This window comes from Gambusia affinis, linkage group LG02, assembly GCF_019740435.1.
Source record: "Gambusia affinis linkage group LG02, SWU_Gaff_1.0, whole genome shotgun sequence".
Classification (NCBI taxonomy): Eukaryota; Metazoa; Chordata; class Actinopteri; order Cyprinodontiformes; family Poeciliidae; genus Gambusia; species Gambusia affinis.
This window is the reverse complement of record NC_057869.1, coordinates 18,728,611-18,748,130: the sequence shown is the minus strand read 5'-3', so window position 1 is coordinate 18,748,130 and position 19,520 is coordinate 18,728,611. Positions and strand designations below refer to the sequence as shown.

General features: G+C 38.0%; 1 protein-coding gene across 3 annotated transcripts in view; it reads left to right on the top strand.

Moving 5' to 3' along the window:
* igdcc3 (immunoglobulin superfamily, DCC subclass, member 3) overlaps nt 1–19,520 on the top strand; it is a 70,414-nt gene that overhangs the window by 38,573 nt on the left and 12,321 nt on the right. For all 3 annotated transcript variants that reach the window (XM_044100560.1, XM_044100570.1, XM_044100551.1), the window contains exons 6-8: nt 1,659–1,817; nt 7,425–7,590; nt 17,471–17,718. In XM_044100560.1, the coding sequence (XP_043956495.1) occupies nt 1,659–1,817; nt 7,425–7,590; nt 17,471–17,718 (573 nt within the window). The remainder of the gene's footprint in view (nt 1–1,658; nt 1,818–7,424; nt 7,591–17,470; nt 17,719–19,520) is intronic.

Genomic DNA, 19,520 nt, shown 5'->3' with positions numbered 1-19,520 from the left:
TTATTCACAATAAGGTTAAAGAATATGGTTATTGTTTGCAAAGTAAAAACATTTGGACTTGCCTACAAGTAATTTGAACATACAGTTTGAGAACTACAATGGAGCAATCCCATTTTAGCATGTCATATTGGTAATTTGTTTCACCTACATTGACATAAAACATAAGGAAGAGCACAATGAATCTCCGTCTCCTTCCTGTTCATGTGTCCAGCACGGCACCAATCAGCAGCCCTTGCCGCTTGGTCTTTTAATATATCAGATCATACAGGCTGCAGGAGAAAGTCATAGATGGGATTAGAACGCTCCCTTGGCCTCACAGCTAATATCAGAGGTAGATTGAAGTCATTGTTGGGCCTGGCACTGCAGATAGGGAGCATGGGGAAAGTGTGAGCTTATCACGTAATTGCAGTGTGAGCAGAAAGAGAAGGTAGCTATGGCTTGTGTAAGGAAATAGAAGATTACAAGTGCGCTCCTATAGTTTCTTGTCCCAAAGTGGCATCTGAAATATTTTCATAGGTAAAATAGGAAGCATTTTCTGTAGAAAATTTTATCTGGAGCAACTTCAAATGATATGAAAAAAAATAAATCTGCACAAGCTCCACTCAAAAGATGGCATCAAAAAATAAGCTTTTAAATATACATAGATCTTTATTTGTCAAACAGGTTTTAAATTGTCATAATTATAGAAGGTGAAAGGACGAAGGCACAGAGATCTTCTTAAAGTGAGTAAGAGGTTTAACATTATTTTTTCCGACTGAAGGAGCAGCACAGGGGAACCAGAATCTAGGAATAAAGGATTTACGTGAGGAGAATCAAGTACAAACACTGAGGGGTGTTTATACACCCGCAAAGGTGTAGCTATCAGGAGACAAGGGACAGCTGGAGGTATAAGTTGAACACCAATCAAAACTCAAATGCACAAAAATTCAAAACAAAGCTAAATACAAAGAGATGAGCTGAAAAGACTAGATCAAGGGTGCCCAAAGTCAGTCCTCGAAGGCTGGCATCCTGCATGGTTTAGTTCTCTCACTGGTGGTAGTAACAACCTTTTCAGCATGTCAATGTTCTCCTTAGGCCTCTAATGAGGCATCATTGGATCCAGGTGTGTTAAACCAGGGAGAGAACTAAAACATGCAGGATGCTGGTCCTCGAGGATCGACTTTTTGCACCCATTATTAAATTAAATTATTAAATTAAGTAAATAAGAAAATAATCATAATACAAATCCCAGATAAAACCAAGACTCAAATACTCCAGAATTGTGATACAAATAGAACTTTGTCCTACAGTGTTTCAAAAATAACCATGAAAAACTTAACAAGTGGAAACCGCTGCACTCAAAGATCAAATAAAAACTTTGATCTTTGAGTTCTTCTTTGCGTCTGTTGCATCAGCGCCGTCTCCACATTATAATGCTTCGCCTCACTCGCTGTGAAAGCTGCATCCTTGAGGGACAGAAATAGCACTTTCACTGTCAGCTGGTGGTTGTATTCTTGCATTTTGTTTCATTCTTGCTCATGCTTTTAAACCTTCTCTAATCCTCACACACACACACGCAGCTGATAATCCCTGACACTACATGAAGGTATAGCTGGGTAACACCTGCCCTGCATAATGTCTTTGTGAACTTCTCTCCTTTATCTACCATCTCTGATCAGATGGCCGACCCATCGGAGTGGAGGGAATTCAGGTGCTTGGAACAGGAAACCTGATGATCTCAGATGTTGGTGTGCAGCACTCTGGCGTTTATGTTTGTGCTGCTAACAAACCAGGGACGCGCGTTCGCAGGACAGCTCAAGGACGACTAGTAGTCCAAGGTGAGTTCTCGATTAAAAAGCGTTTTTCGTTTCTGTTATTCCTGTTTTTTTTACATGTGGCCAGGTACAGCTGAGGTCACAGAATACCATAAAGCTCAGAATCAAGCTGCATGATTACCATAGCATTAGCAGAGTCTTTTATGCCTTAAGCTGAGGCAGTGTCTCAACCGTGATAAACGGGAAACCTGTGTGACAAGTGTGCTTCATGTAGGAGTTCTTTAATTTAAATTCTGAGCTAGTGGGTGGTTTCAATCTCTCATACTTATGGTTTTTGCATAAATCTACCCCAAAGGAAAAAAAAAAGGCAAGCATATCTTAAATTAATGTTCTCCCAAAGTACAGCAGCAGTTGCTGTTTTGGTTTTAGGTTGTTCCCAAGTCATTTAGGATGAATTTCTGAATTTCAGAAGCTGAAAAATTAAAAATACTGAGCAGCTTCAATGGAGCTAAATTACTCAAAAGGTCAGCATGCACAATCTTTAGTAATGGCAGAGCAAGAATGATAAACTGCCTGGGTAATTGTTTAGTATTATTCATCAATCCATTAACATTAACTAACAAGGGCTTAGTAGGTAATCACATCTCCAGTATGACATGAACAAGTCACTTCTCTAAATTATACTGCGAAGCTGTGTGTAATCACTCAAACAATGAATGGAGATAAGAGCAACTTTTAACAGTGTTAGCCATTAAATGAGAGCATTCTATCAAAAGCAGAGTAATAAATTTATGGAGGTAAGTCTGATTGCATCTTTTATGGCAAATGGCTTTTTTAAAATAATGAGAGCAAAGACTGCTTTTCATTTTTAGGCGCTGAAAGCGCCGTGCCACTGACTGATTACAAATGAGACTCGAAGGTTTTGAGTGGATGGGAGTTCAGAGAGAAAAATGTGGATTCTGTGAACATAAAAATTAGAAGTATGAAGAATGACAATTTTTTAAAAACACATTTTATTTTTTAAAAGCATTAATTAATTAGAGATTTTTGTTATTGCCATAGCCAAGAAAAAAAACCCTAAAATGATTCTCCTTTTGCAACCTGTTATTATTTTTCCCTTACAATGTTTTTCAACAGATACTTTCTCACAATATCCAAAAGAATGGTTATCTGTTTTTCTAAATATGAGCCACATATACAGTCTAATTACTCATAAAATGAAATATTTGATCTATTTAAAGTGTCATGTAGATTTCCAATCAAATATGTGCTTTTTTTTCTGTGTGGCTCTTGAAACAAGCCAGACAATATCTGCCTTTAGTCGTCCTCCAAGCAAACACATTATGCCTACAATTAATATTTCTATTAATGGCTTTGTGAACGATTACAGAAATAAAATATCTCTGTATTATAATTTCTGTGTAGATTGGTGATGAAGTGTATAACAGGAAGCCTATTTTTCCTCATTCTTAAGATCATACTGTCATTTGTCTTTATTTTATCGCATTTTATTTTCTCGTTTTATTTCACCCAGGGCTGCCGTCTGATTGGATTGCATCTAACATGGTGACAGCAAAGACTTGTTTTGGTCAATCCCTTTTGTCTCTGCAGCAAGGCCATCTTTAAGTGACATTGTATCTATACACTGTAAACAACACAGCTACAGTGGAGCTGTATAGATATATCTGAGCTTGCTTTTAATTTGTCACACAAGAAACTTGAAACATTTTAAAATCCTTAATCCTGATGTATATTGAGCCTTCAGCCCTTTGGAGCTGACCTCTTTATGTACCTAAAGATTTTGTTTAGTAGCATCTCTGTGTGTTGGTTGTTCACACCACTGAAGACTGTGCCTTGAAGGTGTAAGAGGTGAAAGATTGATGTTTTTAACTAATAGGATGGTGGCCTCGTGTATTAATTGTCACCTAGAAGGAAATAGCCAGCCTCTACCTTGCTCACAAATTGTTCAAATAGACCACACTTTGCTTCAGCCCATCGTGGTATTGATCCTAATCAATATTTCATTTCATCAGCCTGTCAACTGTAAGGCACTCTCTGCCCTAACTGGGGACAGCATCTGAAAGCCATAGATGTTAATTATCTGTCAGTTTCTTTGGTTTTTGTCATCGATTTGTGAAAACAAAGCGGTTCTGTTAACTTGAGAAAAATGTGCGTCTTTGCCGTGGTTTAATATGAGACAACAATGCTTACTGGATGTCCTTGAGGAATTAGACGATTAGTTTGTGGAAATAAGCCACTTAACACATCCGTGGAAGTGAGTTTCAATAATTATCCATTTATAACACAAGTTCACCAGTAAAAAAAAATCAAACTACTGTAAGGCAGACAAGGATACTTGCAAAATCATCACATATCAAGAAATAGACATCTTGAGAAATTATATCAGGATAATTTTCTGGTGCAAAAACAGACTCAAAGAGTCAAACTTTTGGGACCAGCAGTGAAAAGCAGGAGCAAGATAAATGACTTGTGCAGATGATTTGACCCGCATGTTTAGAGGTGCAAATCAATATCATCCTGTGCTCCTGGAGATCTCTGCCTTTGAGTTTGTCAGCTTTTAAAATAAAGCTAAAAACTGCAAGAGAGAAGAAAAACAGACACTATAAGGCTTGGATACAAAGAGATAAATGAAAGAAACATCTTACGCTCTCAGCTTTCTCCTTTATTTCACTGCCCAGAGGCACATTTGGTTTTTCATTGGAGGAGTGGAAAAGCATCAGATAATGTTTGGCGTGAGAGGGTAGGAACAAGAATAAAGGCTGAACAGCAGGGAGGAAAACCAAAGAGGAACTTCAAACAATCTGGGGAAAAAAAACAAGATTCTAGGAAAACAATAATAACTAAAACAATATTAAATATATTAATATATATATTAAATTCTTTTGTTCCTGTTCTATTCTTTTGTTGTTGTCAATATGTAATTTGATGCCAAATGTTGATGCAACTATTCCCTTGGCTTACTGCTCCTTTATTGCAAAAGTTTATTGAAAGAGATGCTTCTTCATAACAGTGAACTGGCTGCCTGAGTTGTTTATGTACTCACCAGCATAAATAGTTAAATAGTTTAATCAACATCAGAGATTTTTCTTTAGAAACAAAATGTCAAAATAAGTCAGTTATGTGGCTGTATGTATTATAGTTTTGAGTTTGAACATAGTCTGCTTTTCCAAAAGCATCTCATCAGCATCCCAATAAGTAGGCCTACTTGTAATGTAATTTTTCTTTTAAAATTTGATAGAAAAGAACAAGCATGTTGAATAATTTCCTGCCAGCACAACACTATAGAGTGAAATTCATTAAAATAATATTTTTTTTAAAGTAAACCGTAAGTTAAATATTACAAGGCTAATTGAAAGCTTTACATAAAAATGAACAGATATTAAATCTTATCAACATGAAGTTATCAGGTTGTATCTTTAGAGTTTGTTTTTATGGCACCAGTATTGTTTGTTTTTCTTGTCTGGTTTTTTTGTGGCAATGTAGGAGAGAGAAAATGGGCCAGAGTGAAAAGGACAGTCTTCGTCTCTGGTGATTTACTTTACTCACTAACTTAAGAGAAAATTAAATGGGTTTTTTTGGGGAAAGTTTGTTTACTCATCACAGAACTTTGAGCACAACTAGAGCAGAAAGCATTGTTGATCCCTGTTTGTTTTTACTAAGGTACAATGCAATCATGATAGTAAAAACAAGATGCACAACAGTCATGAAAATGCTAAAAGCAGAAAAAAATCCAAAACAATGCTCTCCATAAAACATGTTTCTTTACATAATGATATGTATAACTTTCCATCTGCACTTACATTTCCTTTTGAACCCAGAGCTTCTGGGCTGTGTGAAGACTCACTCTGGGAGTTTATTTGAATATTTATTTGTGTACATTGATATACTAGCTAGTACCAGCGTAAACATTTTTTTTCTGTGCCAGCAGTTCTCCCAGACTAATTTAGCTGTCATTCCTGTCCACGGTTTACAGTTGTTGTAACTTCTGCAAAATATGTCATGTTGTAAACTTGCCTTGTCATGGGCATTTTTATTATTTTCCGACCCCAGTGAGACTTAACACTAGCCCCAAGCTACTCATATTATCTAATAAGAGCAAAAACACACAGGCAAAATCTCGTTAGGTCAGTCGGAGAAATTATTAGCCAGCAGTGTCCATAAATCTGCATAAAACCACTAAAATATGAAATAGCACTTTAATATTGTTATTTCATTATCCTGTCAACAGTGGGGTATAAACCTTAAAGATGTCCATTTGCAAAAAATGTGTATTTGTTTTTGTCCCCTGGCCAGGTTTTTATCACAAAGAAACCTAGTTATTAGCTTAAAGGCAGCTATAGGTTTAAACCGTTCCAGCTACAAGTGAAAATAGTGATATACATACAACTTTATTAGGTAGACCTTTGCTTGTATTGTGTTGCACTGAGTCAATGTAGCTGTGAGGGCTGCATTTCTAAAATACAAATTAAGATCTGGTGAAAGTGGAGACAATTGCAGTCACGTCGCTCGTTTTTCAAATCCATTATCATCCAATTTTAACAGGCTTGTGCAATTTGCATCCTCAGTTTTCTGTTATTTGCTGACAGCAGTGGCAGTCTGTGTGGTCTTCTACGGTCTCAAACCATCTGCTTCAAGGCCCAGCGTTTAGAGATGGCATTCCACATACTGGTTGTAACAAATGGTTATTTGAGCTACTGTTGCCTCTGCCTTACCCCAAACCAGTCAGCCCATTCTCCTCTGACTCCTTTAGCCCATATGGCTCCAACATACACTTCATATCCAAACTCACCTCCATTTCGTCTTTTGCCAGATATCTTATCAAGCTGTCACAACAGATCCAAATTTAAGCTATTAGCTTGTATAAACCGCTGGTCAAATAAATAAAATTAGCCATACATATTAACACAAATGTAATAGAACGTAGGAGGCTGCTTTATGAGCAACATTATGCTCATAATGAAATAACTCATAAAGATATAACTTTTTTTTTAAAGACTAATAAAAACAAGAAGCTGTTGGATCTCTGATCAAACTAAGCTGTTGATTCACAAATGTGTAATTAGCATAATGTTCTCTGTATTCATTCATGCATAAATAATTAGGTTTAATAAATCATTGATATGATTGAACAGCCTGGGGGCTGCATTTCTTTAGGAGACAACAGAAATACATAAACATTCAAATGAATTAAATGAAACAATATTTAAATTTAGAATATAAATAACTGAAAAACAAGAATCATTAGTAGCAGAATAGCTATGTGAAAAATTTAAAACGGGTATTTAAAACAAATTAGAAATGTTGTGAAGCAGGTTTTACATTGTTTTACTTTCTTTCTTTTACCATTCTGTTTACCTCCCTCCAGTTCTTTCTATTTATCTATTAGAGCATCGATCCTTTGTCTTTCATAATCAAGGTAATTGACCTTTGCCTGAATTATAGATTTAAGCCAGTATTTACACCTTAGTCCTATACCCTAGGCACTTATATTTTTTCTCACACCTAGTCTCTCTTCCATTAGTGTCTTGACACCTCAAGACCGAGTCTTTAAAATCTTAATATTTTAAGTATCTGGCAGGTTCGCATCCCACCGATGCGTATGGTTGAAGGAGCGATGTTGTCTGATTACATTCTCTGTTTCTCTTTCAGCTCCAGCAGAGTTTGTTCAGCCTCCGCAGTCCATCGCTCGACCAGTTGGCACCACGGCGATCTTCACCTGCCAGGTGCAGGGCGAGCCTGAGCCTCAGCTCACCTGGCTGAAGAACGGGCAGGTTCTGGAGCCAGGGGGGCATGTTAAACTCAGGAACAACAACAGGTAGAAGAATATTACTCTCTGCATTTATGGGTCTCTGTTTATAAAATACTGTGTGCATAAAATGTTGGGATTGTTTGACACAATTGATTATGTCTTTCCAATCAGCAATTCTTGACTGAATCTTTTTCTGCGGACAACGCAATAATTCGCCATTTGACATGGGAGCAAAACATTTTGTGTAAAAAGTAAAGATTGAGTTCTTTACTCAGAAAAAAGGTTGATTAATCTGATTAAAACCAAATATTTCTTATAAAATCCTGTGAACATCCTGATGCCAACCGCCACTTTCAACTTGATAAACCTCAACGTTTATGCCTAAGTGAGATGTGTTTATTAATTACAGTGTGTTCAAGGCTCCATCTGGAGGCTCCTACGGTTACAAAGTACCAACTACACAGGGTTGGAAAAAACTAAACAGGCTGTGCAATTCATTGATTTCTTCTTTTATGATACCCACTTTATGCTCCAGGGTCACAGGAGGGTTGGAGCCTCTCCCATTTCTCACTTATTGAGAAGGAATGTATACAAGCTTAAAGATAATTAGGTGGATAATATTTAATGGTTAAAAAACTAAAAAAATAACAATCAGTACTGTCTACTGGTAGACTCCAATCCATACTGGAAGATATACCAGCATATGACTTTTGTAGTTAAATTTAAGCCACTTTTTAGATGTTTATGAGAAAATTCTGCATTTTAGGATGATTTACAATTCTGAATTGACCTTAGTGGACAGTTTGCCTGTGTGGGTGTTTGATCAATTCGTCTCTGTTTTGGTCCTGTTGCACTGGACCTTTTGCACCCCATCTGCTTACTGCAATGACAAACTCCGTCCCCTCCCCATCCAGCCCACAGTGAACTTAGGAGACCTGGAATCTGATAAATGCCTGCGAGATATTTTTAAATATGTTGTATTTAATCATTTCTGATTTAGTGGACGAATGCTCCCTGTCCTACTCCTTTTCCGCATGTGGTTTGTATCTCTTTATGTGTGCATTGTTTCCATCCTTCCCCTAATCCTCTTGTGAGATGATTGGAAACTGAACCTCTACATGAATATGGGTCAAAAACCCATTTTAAAACGAGCTTTTGATTTTATGAATTAAGGCACATCCAAAGTTCAGTTTTCTCATTATTTTTCATGAAAAAAGAATGAAGTACATATATTGAATGAAATATGCCGGAGAAAAAAAAAATCAATGCTTACACTCCGCTGCAGTGAGTGAAAGGAGCACACATACCCATTGCTCACATTCATTTCTCCACTCCTACTTGCATCTACTAGCCTGAGACAGATGGAATGAGAGAATGCTAAAGGCAGAAAGAGAACAGGAAAGAAATGGATGAGAAGCCAGACTGAAATGTTGAATTAAAAAGGGTGGAAATGAATGAGTGCTTGAGGGCGAAATGATGAGTCTGCAGGAAGAATAAATGGGCAAAGAGGAAGGGAGACCTGAAAGATGGAATGAGTAGTCAGAGCATCACTTCGTTTCCTCGTCCCTCCGTCACAGATGACCTGCAGTAATATGAATCCCATGCATCACAAACTGAACTCTGTGATTGGGTACAGAGGCAGACCGCAGCTTGAGCTCCACCATTAGCTAATGAGCCCATAAACTCAGCTGGTTGGCCAAGAAATGCAATCAGGCGTGTGGAGAACAGAGCAGCTTCAAGAGCATCTTAAGACGGTGTCACTGAACTGCACAGCGGGTGGAAAGAACATGAAACAATGTCATTCTTTTCCACAGCTGGGTGCAATAATGCAGATGTGAAGGTGTTTAAAGCTGCTCAGAGGATTGTACTCCCATCCTGGGAGATAAATTGTTGTCTGCAGAAATACTCTGAATGAACCAAACTGAAATTAATACCAAGCTTAATGTTTATTTGAACCCTTGTCGGTGGAAATCAGTATTTATTTATTTTTTGCTATTTTCTTCAAACGTGGATCTTTATATCAAGATTGCTAAAACTTTAGGCAACCGTGAATGTTGAGATGATGATGTCTTGACGTTGTAAGCTTCTGACTAGTTAATTCACAACACTTAATATAATTGGAAGTGCACCTGATTTATCTTAAGATAATTAAGATAAAACACTGATTCTCTTATTTTTCTTAGTGCATAAATGCTTGCTTCTATTTTTAATGGGGGAAATATTACATTTGATCAATTTTCAAAGTAAAATGAAGCAACCTTTATCAGCTTGTTTTGGATGGTGAAATAAATGTTTAAAGATTAAAAGACGTCTGTTAATAAAGATTAAAATGGTGGGATATAATTTTTGAACATGTTTTAGACCTAAAGACAAACAGTCCGGCTTTGGAATCATATGCAGAGTTAGAGCTGCACCAGATGCTGGTGATTAGATGAGAAAATGTTTAGTTCAGTTGGTTTTGTCTCAATCCGGACTTGTCTCAGCGTCTTTAAAATTGACTCAGACTTTCGTCATAGTTGTGAATGTTATGTATTGTGCTTTGATTCTCCACTTCTTTGTATAACTTTTGTAAAGGCATATTGAATAACCGTTTCAAGTTCAAAACAAATCCAAAACGTTCCATTAAAAACTAAAACTTTTAACGATGGGTGAATGATGTTGCATTTCTGCAACAGCTCACACCAACTGTTAAAATGCTGAACATATTTTTCTTACGGTTTTTGTTTGATTAATAGTTAAATTATTGTCAGTGAAAACCAATCTTCTCATTAGTAACATTTGATTATGTTTTCAATCAGTTTTAGCCACATGGCAAAGGTTTGTATACAGGGAATAATACTAAAATGTTTGTTACTCTGCCTAGCAACGGGACCTTCTGTAAATTTTAATTCTAACCAACATTGTTAGAAAGCTTGTAGAGTTTCAGATGAAGTCAAATGTTTCAGAAATCAAAAAATATCAAATTAGATCAGGCACAAGTTACCTTCCAGTGGCTCCCAAATCAAAAGTAATGACATGTAAATAAATTCAAGAGCTGCAAGCGGCACAGTTATCCGGCTCCACGTGTATATTTATGTGTTTATTTACTCATATTATGGCTGCTGGTGGAGGATTAGAGGATATAAAGTACAAAAACCCCTGAAAAAAGATTTAGATTAAGGTGTGTGGCTCATATTACCATAAGTTTGTGTGCATACACATAAAAAGACTTCTCCTCTTTTCCATTTCCCATGACTCTGACCTTCAAGTGCAAATCGTAAGCAGAATCGATTGTACATTTAATTCACTCGTTCGTTTGCATGCACATTAATCAAAAAGCAAGCAAATCCGTATATTTGTACAAATAGGCCTGTGGTGCATAGCCTCATTCATTCTACACATGTGCATAATCAAACATAAAAATTCACTATCATGCTGCCCTTTATTCCTCACCTAAATGCATAATTCACACACCGAGAAACAGAGGGAGTGAAGCTGGCTGAATGACAGGACAGAAGAGTCCTGGCGCTCATGGTGAATCGATACACCTCAAAAGATTTTGTCACATGCAGCAGCACACACTCCTAAGCACAAACAGACATGCTGCTCTGTAAGGCCTTTCATTATCAGCCCTGACTGTGAAACGTTTTCTCAAAGCCTCTGTTAAAGCTGTTGCTAATTATGCATATGAGGGTTTACCTTATTCTCATGTCTCCAAAGCAGCAACACATGACCAGCCAATATATACATGCTGTGATCTCTCATCAGACTGCATAATAATATGAAAGCACAGTTGGCATTGTCTTAAAGTGATACTGTTGCCGATGACAGGAAATAATTATTGTGTAACTTGTTCCAAGTGAGCGTGTGAGCGGCGTGGTATTTAATTTAATTAATGGCCGACATCTGAGAGAACTGCCTTCCACACTGATGTGGACATTTGTAATTGAAATAGACTCAAAGTTTGTTTCCCTTCTTTTCTACTTCTGCCTGTTTTTTTGGGTTGCGTTTTCTCTCTCTTCACCCCATCAGGAGACGAGGCCTGGGCATTGGCCTTGACCTCTGACCTGCCTATAATCAGTCATATCCTTTGGTCCTTCCCTCCTCTCAAGGCACAGACAGCTCCACTCCCCTTCCCCCTCTGTCCACACCTCTTCCTCCTGTTCTCCCTTTGTCCCCATATTTTCCTCCTTTTCACTCTCGCTGAATCCAGAACGGCCCCACTGCCTTTTGATGGGGCGCTGCTCGGAAACAACAGAGGGTAAACATAGACTAAGCAGCTGAACAACAGATCCTAAAACCCCACTGTCAGCTCCCCCTCCACCCTGACCTGCTGCCTCATCCGTCAATCTGTGAAGTGACCTCAAACTGATGAGTAAATGATGCTGTCAGCTTGTCAGGACAGGACAGCTTGGTTTAGGGCGCTCACAACAAGCGAGCAGCCTGAATTCCAGTCTTACACCTCCCATATCCTTTCTTCTCTTTCTCCTTTCTTCCTTTTGTCCCTCGCACATTGTGTACATCCAGGGTCTAATGTTGCATGTCAATGTGAACTGTGTGATTGGAATAATCATTTAAATTGCAAAGCGACCTTCACTGAGTTGTGTCTCGAGAGAACCATGAGAACTACCATAAAACACAGATGGGTTTCAGTTTTGGAAGTTAAATAGTGTAACGAACTTAATCAGGAAATAAAAAATGTGTAGCATCATAACAGTATGTATATATATATATATATATATATATATATATATATATATATATATATATATATATATATATATATATATATATATATATATATATGTTACAGCTTGCTTTATTGATAATATAGTAATTTCTTCATGTGACACACAAATTGATATTTGGGCTCCAGCCTATCTCTTTTTTTTCACTAGTGTTTGTAAAGCAATTTATTTCCATGAACAGCACAAACTCATCCATAAATACAAACAAAAGTGTCACAGATTTTTTTTTAAATGATGGTGCATTTCCTTTCCACTAAAAACAAAGTCAAATGTTCTGAATTTTCTGTTAGGAATACAAGAACAACATCCCCAAAGTTTGAATATTAACTGGGAAAGTTGGAAATTGCCCAACATTTCTGAGTTGGTATCCAGTATGGCCTCTGCACATACAAAATTTGGTGCAAGTTGCAGGTATAAACAGCATACTCTCTTTTTGTTTTGTTTTTTGACATGTTCCTTTTTACATTGATGTTGGCTTTTATTGACAATCTAAATTACCCCCAATAACATAAACAATCTGCCACTAGCTCTAGTTTTCTGACATGCATGCGTGATGCCATTCCCAGACCCAAACCTTTGACCCAAATCAAGCGCACTATTATACCAACTTGCGTTTGTATTGTATTTGGAGTATTTGTTGCTTGGGGATGCATCCAAAAATCTGAAAAAAATCATACAATAACTAGATGGGTACATTTACATTCAATCAATATTTCGTACAAATGTGTTTGTTTTGAATGCATGAAGACTAGAAAGATTCATCGTACCAAACGGACTGTGAGAGACGCTCAGGGTACAAAAGGGAAAACTGTTAAAATAATCAGCTGTAAAGGGGCGCTGACATTAAATATTACTACCAAATGACAGTGAAGTTTCTGAATTCTTTGGAGTGACTTTCATGTCACAATAAAAAAAAGTTCTTAACACCACATCTGAGCTGCACTTCAGCAGGTTATGATCACACGCCTGTGGCTTGTCACACACTTTTGAATGTTACTGTACCTTGTCAACAAGCAGAAAATCCCGCCCCTCCCCCCCGCACTTCCTTTCACACACACAGGGGGCCCATCAAGCCCCGGTGGCACCGGTAGTGCTTCCCGAGAGGCCTCCTTATTTTTCCGTCTTCTCTGGCGTCTGGTCAGGCTGCCTGCCATCAAACACTCTATCCATCGCAAATATGAAAGGCTGTCACAAATATGATGGTTGGTTGGCAAGCTGAGGCCTGGCGCACAGCCACCTTCAGGGTCAGAGGTGAGATTGGTTGGACCTTATTGACCTGATAACTACACAGATTGAATCCACCTGGCAGGTTGGGTGGAATAATGTCTGTTCCACCTCGCAGCCTATTCTGCTGCACAAAGCAGCACATCTATTTTGAAAAGGAAATAGAAAAACTTAATTCTGCGTACTGACCCAGAAACTGAACCATACACCACTATTGAGTCCTGAGATGCCACTTTTTTTTTTCCTTATGCCCCATTTTCCAGATCCAGGAGGTGCTGAAATTTAACCCTCCAGGCTGACATGCTGTTCTTTCCATAAATTACTTGCTGTTCCTTGGTGGAAGTTGGTGGCGTCTTGATAAATTTTGCTTTAACACTTCAAGGATGAATCTCGTCCATCAAAGGGAGATGGCATTTTGCTTGACAGGCTCTTACAAACAGCAGGTGACAGATTAAGGACATACTCTGAGAGGTTGAAGTCATGTGCCACTCACATTTCCTGTTTAAACTTAATGCACAACAGAACCTCAAGAGGCAGCTTCTTATTTAAACTAAAAAGAAAAAAAAAAGAAAGAAAGTCCTGCTAATCTCTTTAAAATGTCACAATCGGGGGGTCTTGACATCAACTTTACTTCAATAGGACTTCTACATAACTCGCTCTTTCACTTGTCGTTGCTTGTGCTTTGTGAGTCTGTTCTTCCATATAGTAAAGAATAAATAAAATAGTCTTGGCTTAAAATAGAGAAACGAAATGTATGAAATCATAGGTTACCCTCACCTCCATAGTGTTGAAAATGTTTCAATACGTTTGTGTGTTCTTGTCTTAAAACTTCCACACATAAGCAGAATGTATATTGTGCATATCTGTGCACAATAACATACAAAGCTACCTTATATGTTTTCTTTAAGAAGATATCTGCCATGTGAGTGGGAAGGCAACCAAGCAGAGATAGAACCACGAGGACAAAGAGCAGTGTGTGGCAGCAGTGTAGTAGAGAGTGGGGGGCATATAGGCATGTGTGTGTGTGTTTGTGTGTATCTATAGGTACATGAATTCACATGTGTGCGCAGGCAGATGAAAGGTTTTACTGATGCAGGAAAATTACATTTTTTGAAACCCTGAAATAGATGTATTGGATCCTAGGGGAGTTTCAGGAGACGACGTATGCGGTTTGCATGAGTGAGGACGGGCCGTGCGTTCCTCTGCTGTCTGTCACACAGGAATTTGTGTCACAAATCTCTTTGCTTTCACTCAGCAGAGCACGAGGCTTTGTGCGCTTGACAGAAATAATCTCCCATTTACATTTTATGCTGTATCCTCTACTTTTTCCCCAAGACGTGATGCAAAGACATTCAAGTCCATTTGCTTAAATGCAGACATTCTTAGCTTTGGACATTTATTAAATTATACACTGTTTCACAATATCTGAGCTGTGCTGTGACAAGCCAGGTTTAACAATAGACAAAAACAGTACAATAGTTCAGAGCTACAAATAGAATATTCAGATTATAAAAATGATTGTAGTGTGTATTGTAGCACATGAACTATTGCTCATGTGCTACAATAAACGACCAGTATACTAATTTTGCAACATAACACTTAATTGACTTTTAAAAGACTGACCCAGGTGCATCATGTACCCCTTACGGGTCAGGTTCTAGCAGAGTAAGCTGGATTTTGATCATTTGTTTTTGTCAGAATCTGTAGAACCGTTTTAAACTTTTTTATTTCCTGGCGCAAAGCTGCCTTTTAAACATGCGTAGTTTGTTCACTCAGTACAACTGAAGTCAGAGTCATTCCAAAAGTGTAATATTAGCTATCTTAATTCTGTCCAAAACCGGCCTAGACATACATTCAGGATTATTGTCTCGTTGGGAAAACCCTTCATATTAAAGTTTCAGCCATGTGACTCATATTGCCCCCCAGCTTGTCTACAACTGCAGAAAGTTTTGGTGTCTTTATAATTTATTATTATTATTCAAATCGTTTTATTTGTTTTATACATGTAAGAACAACAATAAAACAAACAAAAACAAAATGACAACAGGTGCTAACATCACATATTTAGTAAGGGGGGAGGGAAGAATGAGGGCTATATGCTCAGGAGAAGTCTGTCTCAAAATGCAAAAGAAATGGCTGCCAGGTGATACTGTATTGTTGGATTGAGTCGTTTATTGTATGTTTCAGATGCTCAAGCTTCAGATGGAACATAACATCTTCCGTGTCTTTATAATTTATAAAGAAACATTTTATAAAATTCTGTTGGGGGTTTATCCGGAGTACATGTATACACTTTAGACCTTGTTCTCATTAGAGAAAATCCACAATAAATTTAAAGATTCACATTATTCATTCTGATCGCATTCTTGTTATGGTTTTACTTCTTATCAACCAACTCTATTAAAATATTGTTGCAGAACTTATTTAAGATTAACGAGCCTAAAATTACTTGGACTTTTCCTTTTGGAATTAGTGTAAATGTAATTAGTCATACTTTACATTACAGTACTGTTCAATACAAAGTATAATGCTCTTGCCAGAAATTTGTCTTTTTCGTTGCTATATCACAGTTTCCACCACAAACCTTTTTTCCTCTGTTTCACATGTTTCAGAGTAATCTCTAATCTAATGAATGCCCATAACATAGTACAATATGACAGTGCTTTCAATTTTTTTCCCCAGCAAGGAGCCACCAAATAGTTCAGAGTGCAGCGTACATGACATACAGTGCCATAATTCTTGAACGCATGCACACCAACACTGAGTGATTCCACAAGGTTAGGTGACATTTCTGCCGTCGGTGGCGTTACATCAACATGATAGATTTAAATGGTCCACACCTCAGTGGACACACCGTTCTGACTCACCTGGAAATTTGTCCTCATGTACCCCAACGTCATTTATATATCATGGCTGCCATCAGGCAGCAAACATTACGATTGGGCTGTTGTGGCACTGAAATAGTGTTTGCAAGATAAACACTATTTCAGTGTGGAGTTTCCTGAGATTCCACACGTTTTTTCAAAGGGTCGGTGTTTTGCAAATAATAACATACAGTATGAATGTACGATATACTGTATAGTGATATAATAATAATAATAATAATAATAATAATAATAATAATAATAATAATAATAATAATAATAATGTATGAATGTGAAAATATTCCAATTTTTTGTATTACATCCACAAACTTCATTGTGTCTAGAGCTACCATCAGTGGTGCCGAATTTTAAATTGGAATGACAACTATACTTTTTTAATTGCAGTGAAGAAACATGCATTCAAACACTGAATTTCAAATAGAGCTAAAAAATTATAAAAAAAGAAAGAAATCTGCGGCATTCATTTGGTTTTGGATCTGGTTTTCTCTGGTGCCGCTAAATGAGAAGCAGTCCAACTAACTGCCTTCAAGAATTCTGATAATTAGTACATACTTGTAATTTAGCATCTGTGGGAAAAAAAAAGTTTCTCCCATATTAGCATAAAAAAATAAATGAACACACCAGACAAGTGATGGATAAATTTTTTGGAACTTTAAAATGGGGCATATCATGTGTTGGAATGTCCAATCAAAATCCAAATGCAGTCAGTGGAAAGTCTTAAACTGTTACTCATGCGAGTTCTCCATTCAATCTGATTGAGTTAGAACTTTTTTTTTTTTACAAAAATGTTAATCCCTAAATATGTGAAGCTGATAGACAAACCCAAAAAACTTTAATGTATGGCACACATTCATTAAACCTTATATGCTTTTTCTGACACATCCATTATGCATGTCTTTGTGTTGGAAAATTAATTTGTTGTACCATGGCTAAGTGTTCAAGGGTGGGAATATTTGGTTCGTGTACAGAAAGCACTTAATACACAATGTTGAATACTTGCGAAAGTATTGTGGTGTTAGTCTTCAGTTTTAGAAACTCAACTCTTCCATCTCTTTTTGTCTCTGTTCGCTCCTCCTCCTCCTCCTCCTGCCGCCGTCACTGCTCTCAAAGCACCCTGACCATCTACAGCATCAGCCAGGAGGATGAGGCCATCTACCAGTGCATTGCCGAGAACAGCGCTGGCTCCACTCAGGCCAGTGCTCGGCTCACCGTGCTGTGGGCGGATGGACTGCCTGGTGAGCCCACCCAGGTGCAGGCCGAGGCCCTCTCCCCCACCACCATTCAGGTGTCCTGGAAGGAGCCCGACCAGAACACTCAGGACATCATCGGATATGTGCTCCACATTCGCAAGACATCAGGTAGGGCTTCTGGACTGGACAAGAAATGTAACCCGCATGAAGTCCCATTTTTAAAAATGTTGATGCTTCTGGTCCAAGTCTCACAACATGAAGATTTGACACTAAGAATCCCCAATAACATAATGGATACTGGACAAATACAGATTTCTTTTGTTTGTTTTGTATTCATCTTTGTCGAGGCTCATTTTGCCACGCTGACAGTCCTGTTTACACTACGAGTAGCTATTACTTACTGTGTGATCTGATTTCAAATTTAGAGCTGTAAGTAGTTTAAGACAAATTCAGGAAACACTGATATCCAATCCAGATGAGCTTTAGCACCCATATGGCCGCATCTTTTCAGCACCGTGAATATAATTGCACCTTGGGCTACAACATCTAATGTGACTTAACATATGTAAGAGATTCAGCAGAGATCTTTTCTTCTCAGACCTTTCAACAAAAAGTACTAAATATACATGAAACTGAGTGAATGCATCTCTTGCCAGAGCCTACTTGGCTTGTTCTGTCTTTATTTTTGCATTCAAAGTGAAGACAAAGACTTTGAGTGCAGTGCCAAAGCTGGAAGGTCGTTCTTTGAGTCCTGGATGCTGCCGGGTGTAACTTCTGCTGCATGCTTATATCTGAGACTTGTACTGGTCTGATCTTCTGAACTGGCATTATAATTCAGATCTGAGCTTGACATGAAGCGTAGGAGGTCGGAAACGTGCGCTGCACCGACCCATGACATACATGATGGTGAACATCAGACATCTGATGGTTGTCAGTGATTCAGACCTTTCTTTAAATTTCAAGAAGCAGAATGAAAACGGGAAAACCTAATAATTATTTGAGTATTTTGTCATACTTTAAACATTCAGTGCATATGGATTGAAAGGCTTGTCAAGGTCAGCCATTAATGTTACTCAACTTTATCTTATATACCTTAGAAAAACAGCCTATTACCCAAAGTTCATTATGTGAGTTAAAGATGAGAGCGATGCTTTGTAAAATAATGTTGTAGTATGGATGTTTGTATGGAATTACATTTTGATTTCAGGCTTAAAACACATTTGTCATTGCCAAGACTGAGAGTTGTATGGTTCTTTCACACACTGACACACACACACACACGCACACGCACACACTTTCACCCATCCAAAAGCTGTGAGACTCACATCTGATGGTAACCTCAGCATTTCTCTAGGATGGGTAACTAAGGGCCCCAGGGAGGACCAACCCGTAGGATCTGCTGTAATTACCAGCAGATTGAATGGCCCAACAGACTGAGGAATGGGTGTAGATAGCAGTTATGGCTGGGTCTGTCTGAATTAAAAGCAATAAACATCCAGTAACCTGTCCAACCGTCCTGTTTACCTCGTTTATCCACTCATCACTACGCCCTGCAATTTACCTCGTCATCGAATGTTTAGACTCGCAGGGCCAAGCTGGAGTACATATTAACTCACAGAAGAACCTTTGTAAAATCAAGGAAGTGGACATCCATCCATCCATCCATCCATCCATCCATCCATCCATCCAACCATCCATCCATTATTTTGTTCACCCTTGTCCCTAATGGGGTCGGGAGGGTTGCTGGTGCCAATCTCCAGCTACGTTCCGGGCGAGTGGCGGGGTTCACCCTGGACAGGTCAGGAAGTGGACAACAATGACAAAATAAAAAAAAAAAGCAGTTTATATATCACATTTTCTCTCATTTAATAGAAAACATTTTAATTTTGTCAGCTGTTTGTCTCCTAAATTGGAACCTTTCAAAATCAACTCCTTCTAACATCATCTTCTTTCTCCGCCATCTTCTCCCT